The 9,935-nt window shown below is 35.3% G+C and overlaps 3 protein-coding genes across 4 annotated transcripts in view; 2 read left to right on the top strand and 1 right to left on the bottom strand.

Moving 5' to 3' along the window:
* Positions 1 to 3,639: 3,639 nt before the first annotated feature.
* On the bottom strand, positions 3,640 to 5,918 carry LOC118735717 (dTTP/UTP pyrophosphatase). Its single transcript, XM_036465644.1, has 5 exons — positions 5,334 to 5,918; positions 5,185 to 5,283; positions 4,874 to 5,118; positions 4,477 to 4,623; positions 3,640 to 4,416 (listed from the first exon to the last, which is right to left on the bottom strand). The coding sequence occupies exons 2-5, from the start codon at positions 5,272 to 5,274 to the stop codon at positions 4,230 to 4,232; spliced, it is 669 nt and encodes a 222-aa protein (XP_036321537.1). The 5' UTR covers positions 5,275 to 5,283; positions 5,334 to 5,918; the 3' UTR covers positions 3,640 to 4,229.
* Positions 5,919 to 6,234: 316 nt separating this feature from the next.
* The window catches only part of LOC118735715 (protein tyrosine phosphatase type IVA 1), a 140,870-nt gene continuing 137,169 nt past the window's right edge, over positions 6,235 to 9,935 (top strand). Inside the window, exon 1 of one of the 2 annotated variants that reach the window (XM_036465636.1) lies at positions 6,235 to 6,853. The gene's annotated coding sequence lies outside the window, so the exon portion shown is untranslated. The remainder of the gene's footprint in view (positions 6,854 to 9,935) is intronic. The other variant, XM_036465643.1, reaches the window with a different exon arrangement.
* Positions 7,802 to 9,281, top strand: LOC118735718. The gene is made up of 3 exons (XM_036465645.1): positions 7,802 to 8,257; positions 8,325 to 8,379; positions 8,442 to 9,281. The coding sequence occupies exons 1-3, from the start codon at positions 8,025 to 8,027 to the stop codon at positions 8,529 to 8,531; spliced, it is 378 nt and encodes a 125-aa protein (XP_036321538.1). The 5' UTR covers positions 7,802 to 8,024; the 3' UTR covers positions 8,532 to 9,281.

The raw sequence follows: 9,935 nt of genomic DNA, 5'->3' as shown, positions 1-9,935 counted from the left end.
GCGGGGTAGTAAATTTGCCGGTCACAATGGAGAGGATTGCTTCGGCGATACAAAACTTTCAGACTTTTAAAGCGGCGGGGCCGATGGGATTATTCCCGCGCAATTGGCTGCGACGCTTGAAACCTTTCTAAGTTGGCTAGTGAACATCTTCATGGCCTGTGTAAAACGAAATTAAATACCGATAGCGTGGAGAACTGTCTCTATTGTGTTTATTCCTAAAGCCGGTAAGGCTTCACGTGGGTGCCAAAGCGTGAATGTGCTGACTGTTTGTTTGTTGACAGGAGATACTTCGCCTTGTCCTCGTTTACCACCAGACCTATTCGCTTTACTTCCTTATCTAATTTGGAAAGAGAAAGCAGACTTCGCAGTTTTTGTTACCGATCTTGTCGATGTCATCGGCATACGTCAGAAATTGCACGCTCTTGTAGTAAATTGTTCTTGAGCGGTTCCGTTCTGCGGCTCTTATTATCTTCTCCTACATCGGATTCAAGAAATCAGATAAAAGGAAGTCGTTCTATAAGTCGCTCGGATAAGTCTCTCCCAATTCTGATGCAGTTGGTGGTATTGCTCAACGTCATTTTACACAGCAGTATCTGTTTCACGGGGATACCAAATTCTGTCATCGCGCCGCATAGGCAACTTCTGTCGAAAGGGGCTTTGTCGACAAATAGATGGTAGGTGTCGCTCCTTTTCTCACTAGTATTTTCGAAGATTTGGCGTCGGGCGAATACCTGATATTCGGTGGATTTACCTGGACTGAAGCCACACTGATAAGGCCCAATTAGTTCGTTGACGGTGGGCTTAGTCTTTCAGTCATTTGCCTTTAAAGGCTGCTCGCGATTCGAGAGGTGCGAAATAAGTAATTTTACCGGCCGGGCTCCTGTTGTGCTTGCCGCTGTTGGGATCGCAACACAAGTTCCTGGCGATAAGATGCTATCACAACAACGACCATTCAATTTGGCTCTCAATTTCGTCTGCTAAAAGATCTTATTTAGTTAAAGAAACTTAGGTGTTTTAACCAATAAAAAATAGATATTTTCATCAAAACCGATCTAATAACCAAAAACTCTTTGTTTATTTATGGAGCATATTTAAAAAATCTAAAGATCCGACAGACAGCTGTTATGCTACCAAATGCTTCCAAACATAATTGGTGTTATTTCAACAGATTTAACTATGTCAGCACGAATTCCTATAAATTTTTTAAAGGGACGCTAATGCATTTACAATTTTGGCCCAACATGAGTTCAAGCCAACCCCTGAATGTAAGAACAACTATTGTGAGGGCGGTTGGTACTATTTTAAGTGTCTTCTAAAAGTAGTTGTTGTTGTAACAGGATAAAAGTCCCCAAAGTTTTTGGGAAATGATTCCCGTTATTTAGAGCTGGTTGTAGTGGGAACGTCATCACCCTAATATAGAAATGCTCTAACTAATTTTAACTAATTAGCATTTCAAAATAACTACAACAGTGCTGCTCACTCCATAAGCACTTGTAGCACATTTGTTTTTGTTTTGCCCTGAAGTATAGGCACATATACAAAAAACATTTATATTATAAATTGATATAATATTCGTATTTACTGAAAATGAAAACGAAAATTATTGAAAAATAAATAATATAAAAAAAACTTTTTAATATACAACGCTTTTATAAATGGACTAAAAAGTAGAAAATAATATTTCTCAGTCCCATAGAATTTGTTTTGATAACTTTTGATTTTGAAATTTTAGCAAAAGTCATTATAAACAATCTATGAAATTGAAAATGAAAAACGTGGAGCGCATGCAATACAAAGCATTCGATTTAATTGACAATAGTCAAACTACATAACGTAGACCTAAAATTTCTACAGCGAAAGTAGAACTTTGAAATCGATTTTATTCATATACCCACATACATACATTCATATATTACTTTTCATATCAATTCAAGTGTATTACATGCGCCCCACGCTTTTCATTTTCAATTTCATAGATTGTTTATAATGACTTTTGCTAAAATTTCAAAATCAAAAGTTATCAAAACAACTTCTATGGGACTGAGAAATATTATTTTCTACTTTTTAGTCCATTTATAAAAGCGTTGTATATTAAAAAGTTTTTTTTATATTATTTATTTTCTACTTTTTAGTCCTGTCTGAATAAAATTTTGCAATAGATATTAAAATAATTCAACGATATTAATAGAAAGGTGCACACACATGCATTTACATATGTATGTACATACAAACGAGCACCAATTAATTTTATTTAAAGAAATGGCGTGTCGTCTATTTCCGCTGTAGCAAACGTAGTACATAGGGCGACATCTAGATGTCATCTACCTCGCCCTATTCACTACAGATGTCGCCCTATGCACTATGCTTTTTTATAGGGACTTTTCAAAGCAAAGGTTTTATGGTGTCGGACACACAACATTGAAAGTTTCTGGATCCACAACATTGAAAGTTTCTGGACACACAACATTGCAAGTTGATAAAAGCGTTCTAATGTAAAAAAACACATGGCGTTTATTAAAGTGTGGAAGCGCGAGATCTTTTTTTTGGAATTTTGAGTGCAAAGCGTACCTAGTGTATGTTGTGCTTTGTAATTATTAAACGAATGACGAAATATTACTTGCAACGTCATTTTGCAACTTGCCATCAAAATATTTTGGAAATTTTCAAAGGGGATATAGAAAATGATTGATTTCCAATCTGAATTCAATGCATATCCCTGGGAGCAACACACCGCGTAAAATTGATAGGATTGCAGATATTCTTCCAACGTTGGATTGTAGAAAAATTTATTTCGCGATTTTAACGTAAAATGCCAACAAATGTGCCAATAAAATTATAAATTAATGTTTGAGAAACTCTTATCTCCGGGGGACAGGATTGATTTAAGGATTGATGATTTAAGGTGCCCACCTTAAATTTTATTGCATATTGTTTCAATGGTGCTATCATTTATTAACGCTTTAAAATGGGTCTTTTATATGCGAGTAGTATCCCAATGATACGAATGAAAATGTAAAATTAGAGATTGCAATATGTTGTGAATATGTGCAAGGATGCCTCCCACTAAATTTTGGGACTTTTCATCCACTAGGTCGCTATCATTTCTTAACTGTATTTTTCACAAATATGTATGTAAAGACTCCCATTGCTAACAATTTTCATTCACTGATCGCACAATAAAAATAAACTTGCACTTTTTAGCTTAATTTAAATTACAAAAAAAAAATCTCAGTGTACACATAAATTTTGTAGATGTATTGTGACAAGGCGAATTAATATAAGGTGATAGCAAGAGTACAAAAACAAAAATTTACATGATATATTAATTCGCCTTGTATTGTGATTTCACTTTCAATATAAAAATTTTGAGCAGCACTGAACTACAACATCAAAGTGATTTTCACAACCAGCGTTTTGAAGAAATTCGAAACTGAAGAGCTTTAATTTGTATAGTTTAAGCAAACCCTATAAAGAAATAAAGATGTAACAATATACATACCTACAAATTTTAATGATAAAGCTGCTCGATGGCTGGAAGCTGCAAATCAAAGCTTCAACTTAAATACTTGTTATGTGATACTGCATGTATTTGGAGTAATCTAATTAATATTTTCACAGGCATACTAAAACATCTAAAAGTATTATCTAAATAAAAATTATTTTTATTTCAAAGGTTGTCAAAACACGCTAAAAATTATAAATTTTTTCGGGAGCTGCGCTGATTGCTCCAACCATATACATATGTAATACTCCTATATTGGCAGTATGAGCTAGTACCATCCGCTTGATTTCGGAATGCTTACTACCAATATAGGGGTATTACATATATGGCTACAACACATAGTGGTCGTTTTGCAACGGCTTGGTTTTGTAGTTTCAAAAACTATACGTACTTAAAATAACTTGAAGGAAATAAAAATAAGAATTCAAATAACCATCAACTCAGAAAAATAATTCTAGATAATAGCTTATTAAAAGTAAAAATTCTTTAAAACCACCTCAATTCTATTAAATCATATTCATCGATCATGCTTATCATGCTAATAGGTCTATTTGATTTAAGTAGTGTATTGTCTGTCTAAAAATCTGCTGCGGGTTTGTCTTTTCACATTTGATTGCTTAAATTTGGCATATCAGAACCTAATATAAGTATTTATATAAGAATAACTAAAAGCCTCTTAATTGCTTTGGTTCTTTAAATGCTGTTGCTTAGATCAATAACTAACATTTTATTCAATTCTGGTTTTCTTTTCTGCAGGACATCCATTCTCAGGCGAATTTGGGTCCTCCAACAAAGCGCACAACTCCTTGCACAAGCGATGTAGTGGTAAACCCATTACACAATAGTAGTCGCCATTAATTTTGGAAATTAAAGAACCACCAATTCCTTGTATACCATAGGCGCCTGCTTTGTCGCTGAAATTGTTTGAACGAAATTATTGTTTTTTCAAATACTTCATAATGCAATAAACTTACAGTGGCTCTCCGCTTTTTACATAATCTTGTATTTGCGCATTGCTCAAATCACCGAAATATACATCAGTGGTCTCAGTGAACTGGCGTATACCTTTATCGTGTCTGATCACAATCCCTGTATGTGTACGATTGCATTTGCCAGAGAGACTGGAATAAAAAAAAGGAATATTATCCATGTTGCACGGTGTCACCACGGCATTTCAGATATGTACGTTTATCTTTAATTAATTTAAATAGTGTTTTATTACACGTGTTCCATGAGCCAATGTACTATATTTAAATTGGATAAATGCATATATGGCAGTGTAGAAACCACAAACCTATCTAACTTTATAAACGAATTACTACTAGAACCGCTTTTGCCAATGAAATTCTGGATTACCCTTTCCTTACTTACTTGGTCAACATGCGCACCGCATCGGTTGCATCTTTTGGTTTCCCATAAACGTCACTGCCCAACGTGACCATTGTGTCAGCGCCAATAACCAATAAATCGGCTGTCGGATCTGCGGCATGTAGACGTTGATATACCTCCTCAGCTTTGCCAGCCGCTGTAGCCTCGACAAATTGTGAGAACTCCTTGAAGTCGCGGTAATCCAAGTTTTCTTCGAAATTAGATGGACATAATTCAATGTCGACTCCCTGTTTAGTAAAATATATTATAGTTGAGTTCATATTATTTAGGAAACTAAACTCCAATCTACTCACTATTGATTTGATAAGTTCTTGGCGACGTGGTGAGCTGCTTGCCAATACTATACGTTTTTGTGCAAGTAAATGTTTTACTGCTGCCAACATTTTATTAATCTAAAACAGATAAATAAACAAAATATTTTATGTGAAATCACAAACTATACCGTTAATCCAGCAGACAACAAAAGTAAATAGAATAAATGGAAGCGTGTTCAATATATCAGATGTGTTTCCTTCTACAGATGATCTTAGCATAAGCTATGTTCCATGAGCTCAAGAGAAATCTTGCCTCCACAACTGTGTTTTTCTTTCAATCACATATTAGCATATAATGAGGAATATTGCATTATTTCACACTCAAATTTTAATATCAAAAGTTATTAAATATATGTACAGCAAACATATTAATTTGGCTGACTTCCAAAACGTATCAATACAATGTTTGGATACTTTTGTACTGCGGTATTCAAACTGTTTGTGTATGCAGAGTCGCGAAACATTGCAACATATAAATTGCATATTTTAAATATTCAATGTAACAATGAAAAATAAATTTTTCTGTATTTTCCATTTTCACAACAAGAATCGGAACCAAAAACAAACGAAGCATCAACTCTATTAGCTATGCGCTCATTACTCTGCGATACGTTTCAATAACTTTTCGGATGCGTTTTGGAACAGTATACATTGTCAATATTTTGTAGTGCGGCATTATGGAACATTATACTTTGTACGAATACAAAGTAATCGACGTTTCGGAAGTCAGCCTTTATTTAATATATTTTGATTATAAGCTGTAGTTGGCAATACCACCCAGCACACCCACCGGGTACGTTCAATGCATCCAATAAAAGGAGCTGTCAAAAATCAACCCAACGGGTACGTTCACCGCATCCAATAATTGGGTTCGTCAAAAATCAGCTGCGTGGCTGTGTTTCTATAAAAATTATCACCCCTAACCAGCTTTCGGGTAGAGCGAGTGAGTAAACCAATGCGCATTCACGAGTACAAACGAGTGGGTTCTTTCTACACACAAATTGAGAAACGGGCTATTCCTTCCATGTTAAATTAAGAAAATTTAGTACTTTGGGAAAATTCGCAAGAGTTTGTTGGAACGCGTTTCTAAATCCGTGGTTATCAAACAGTAATCAAAACCAGTGTTTGATTTTAAATATTTAGAGTGAAATTTTCAAGCGTTTCAAAGTGTTGTCCTGCGTTTTGACCAGAATTTATATACGGCAAGTCATTTGTTACTACGGTATTTTAATTTTTGCTCAATTTTCTGCATCACTGCGGTCCTGAAAATTGAGGTTATACACCCGTATAGTCGAGCGCAGTGTCTCAGCGATAGCAAATTTTTGCAGTGACTAATAAAGGCATTTTGTTCATGAAAGAAAGCGTTTTTATGAACTGTGTTGAAATTTGAACTCATTTTTACAAAAAAAGCCGAGTTGAAAACCAGTGTGAAGCAAATCATTGCTAATGCATATATTACATACAGTACAATTTAAGTCAAGCAAGTGTTTGTAATTAAACAAGTGTAGCGTGCAAAATTGTACGTTTATAACAATTGTATTGACCTTAAAATAAAATAAAATAATATTTGGTGCGTCTTCGACATCAAATTTTCATAAATTAAACGTCCATTCTGGTTAGACGGACGCAAATGTGTATGGCTATTGTGGTAAGTAAATGCTAATCTCCTCATTAGATATTAAAATTAATTAAATAAAACATTAAATAATAGTGGTGGTGTGTATAAAATCACGGCCTTTTGAATTCTAAAATTATGTACATATACATATTTAATGTTTCAGATTAGCAAAATATTTCAATTTTAGAGAAATTTGGGTGGCGTTCGCTGTATGAAATATTGCCTGCTCGCTCTTTCCGCAGTATCATCAGCGTGGAAATGTGTGTATTGTGCAAGTTGCTCACTCCCACTTGCAAGCAAATCGCATGCCATTTGTGTTCGCTGCTATATTTTGTATTTAATGCAAAAATTGGACGCACGAGTATCGCATGCGATATTGGCATATAATACGGTGTTTACATGAGGCGATACCAAATGTATGTGCATGGCCTTCGCATGTACAAAAGGGTTGCCAACTATTTGAGTAGGGTTGCCATCTATTTAAAATTACTATACTCCATACATAATAGGTGCATTCTTTTGCAACTGAGCTACAAAAGAACACTCGTTTAAATGACGAAATACACGCAAAGCCACAACACAAACTCGGCTATTTATCCGAGCTCCGCCAGTTCGGTTAAAAAATATGCGACTTGTTGGTAAGTAAAAAAACTGCTCTATTGTGAATTGTTAATGGGAAAGTGGAGAGGGTAATTTTTGTGTCCTTATATACGTGACTTATATTTTACATAAGTATATATGTACATATATTACGCTAATACCTCGCATAATTACTCATTTAAATTGGTTTTTGTATCTAAGTCCCGTTTAACTAATCAAATGTTTCTTATCAGCTATCAACAGGGTTGCTTAAGTAGCTAAAAGAAAATTTTATCCAAGTTGAGCGTTCTTTTGTCTCTCGCTTACCGGCCGTCTTCACATGCTTGAAAATCTCGCTTGCGTTCTGCTTTTTTCTCTCGCAAGCGAGATACAGTTTTGTTGACTGGGCATTTGACAGCATACTTTTTCATTTGTAAAATGTCGCCAAACAAGAAGGTTCAAGCCTTGCAGGCACTTAAAAGTTTGAGAAAATTAGACAATCTGCATAAAGAGATGTATACTATTCTCAAATGAAAAATGGCTGCCTCTAAATTTGTATTTGCCTCCAAAATAAACGATGTTGAATTCTGCGAAATGAGAACATAGCTGTCAAACAACAAAAATGACAGTTGAAAGCAAGCCAGAGCTCGCATACTGCTCGGTATGCGAGAAAAAGCATGCTTCGTACTTTTTGCGGTCTACAGGTGCGGTTTCTCGCATGCGTCGTCACGCATGTAAGTACACTGAGAAACTGACGAGAAGAGATCATCTTCTGATTATAATTAAACATCCACTGAGAAATCGGCTGTTACTTTTGACATTGTTACTTGCCTGCCATTCTAGACACCTACATATGTGGGTACAAGATATTATTGTTCTACCGACTGGTTTTTATTACTATTTTAATGTTTATTATCAAAAGGTTTCGCTCTCGCGAATACTACTATCCTATGTACATATGTAGCTGCTATCACTTGGTAAATATATATGTATGCACATTTATTTATTCACATTTAAAATTGTTATTAAATCCTTACAGCAATTAGGAAATATCGAACTGAAAACATTTGCTTGTCGGAACTTTGCACAACACCCTCCTTTTAGCGACATCCCACTCAAAAGTCAATGACGCACTTCACTTCGCTTACGTCGACTTGTACGTATGGGCATACACATGTTTCCAAGTGACGATTCTTAAAATACAACTACATTTACGTGGGCAAATTTTCACCGTGACGTCATAGTCTAGGCAAATGGCGAATAGGCAGTAAATTACAAAGATGCAGAATATTTATTGTTGTAAATGCAAAAAGTGCAACAGGTCACCTACATAAGTAGTTAACTAAACACATCTATATATACATACCTACTAACCTACATAGAGAAGACAGTAAAATGCTCTATATAACGGAAGTCAAGCTATCAGTCAATTAAAGGCAAATTCTAATTTGATTTGCTAATTGTATAGTTTTTCTTAGTATTCTACATAGTTGTCTCTTTTAGAGGAATGGGCCTCCTTATCGCATGACCTACTTACATAAGTACTATGTAAATACCATGCACTGTATCTACTAGTATTCCCTAAACTCATGACCTCATTTCTCTTTTGTTGTTATTATAATTATAGGTATCTGGACAGTCATCGTAAATGTGACGTCAATTACAAAAATTTATACCTAAGGCATGCAAACATGTATAGGCTTTTGCAATATATAGTACATTGCATTTGCACTGGTCTGTCGACAAGTAGCACAAGGTATTTAGCATTGGCCCGCATTAATATATCCAAACATAAAGGCTCAAAGTCTATTATTTACTATAGCATTCGCTGCCAATTAAATGCAAATATGTTTCAGACGTATCTAGTACAATGCTGCTGTCAGACGATATGAATTATAATGTAATATGTACATATTATAGAAGTTCATTGACATAACTCATTAGATAATAGAATTATATAGCCCGGCCAATACTATTAACTATTATACGAAACTGCCGCTCCATTTGCTAGACTTCATACTAGCGATTGTATTCTAATCTGTTTTACCAGATTTTGTGCAATATTTTACTATCTCAATTTTGGAGCCCACATACTATCCCACCCGTCGAAATACAACGACTATGCGGTTATAATATTTAGTGAGGAAAAAAGTGCAGACCAGGCTACAAATTGCTTCCACGACCCGGGAAGACCAAATCGTCCAAGCTTTCGATCCACAGTGCTGGAAATATCACATCACACCTGCGCATTAGATGCCATCATCTCAGCGTGATTAAGCATCTCAAACTAGCCGGAAATCAGCAACTATTCCGCAAAAAAAACTCAGTCTCACCAAATAAATGGACGCTATCACCATACTTGTGATGGGACGGTATTAGTCGCTTCCATGTCGGGCGAAGGTAAATAAGCAACTATCTTCGTGGACGTCAATCGTCAGTTGAATTCCGAATTGTTAATTTCAAGCTGCGTCAAATTGAAAACAGGGGAAATAACTAACTATGTAGACCGCGATGTTTCTGGCACTGAAGAGAA

The sequence above is a fragment of the Rhagoletis pomonella genome, unplaced genomic scaffold (assembly GCF_013731165.1).
Source record: "Rhagoletis pomonella isolate Grant_MI unplaced genomic scaffold, Rhpom_1.0 Rhpom_scaffold_00003, whole genome shotgun sequence".
Classification (NCBI taxonomy): domain Eukaryota; kingdom Metazoa; phylum Arthropoda; class Insecta; order Diptera; family Tephritidae; genus Rhagoletis; species Rhagoletis pomonella.
Note: the sequence above shows the minus strand (reverse complement) of the source record. Positions and strands in the feature narration are given on the sequence as shown.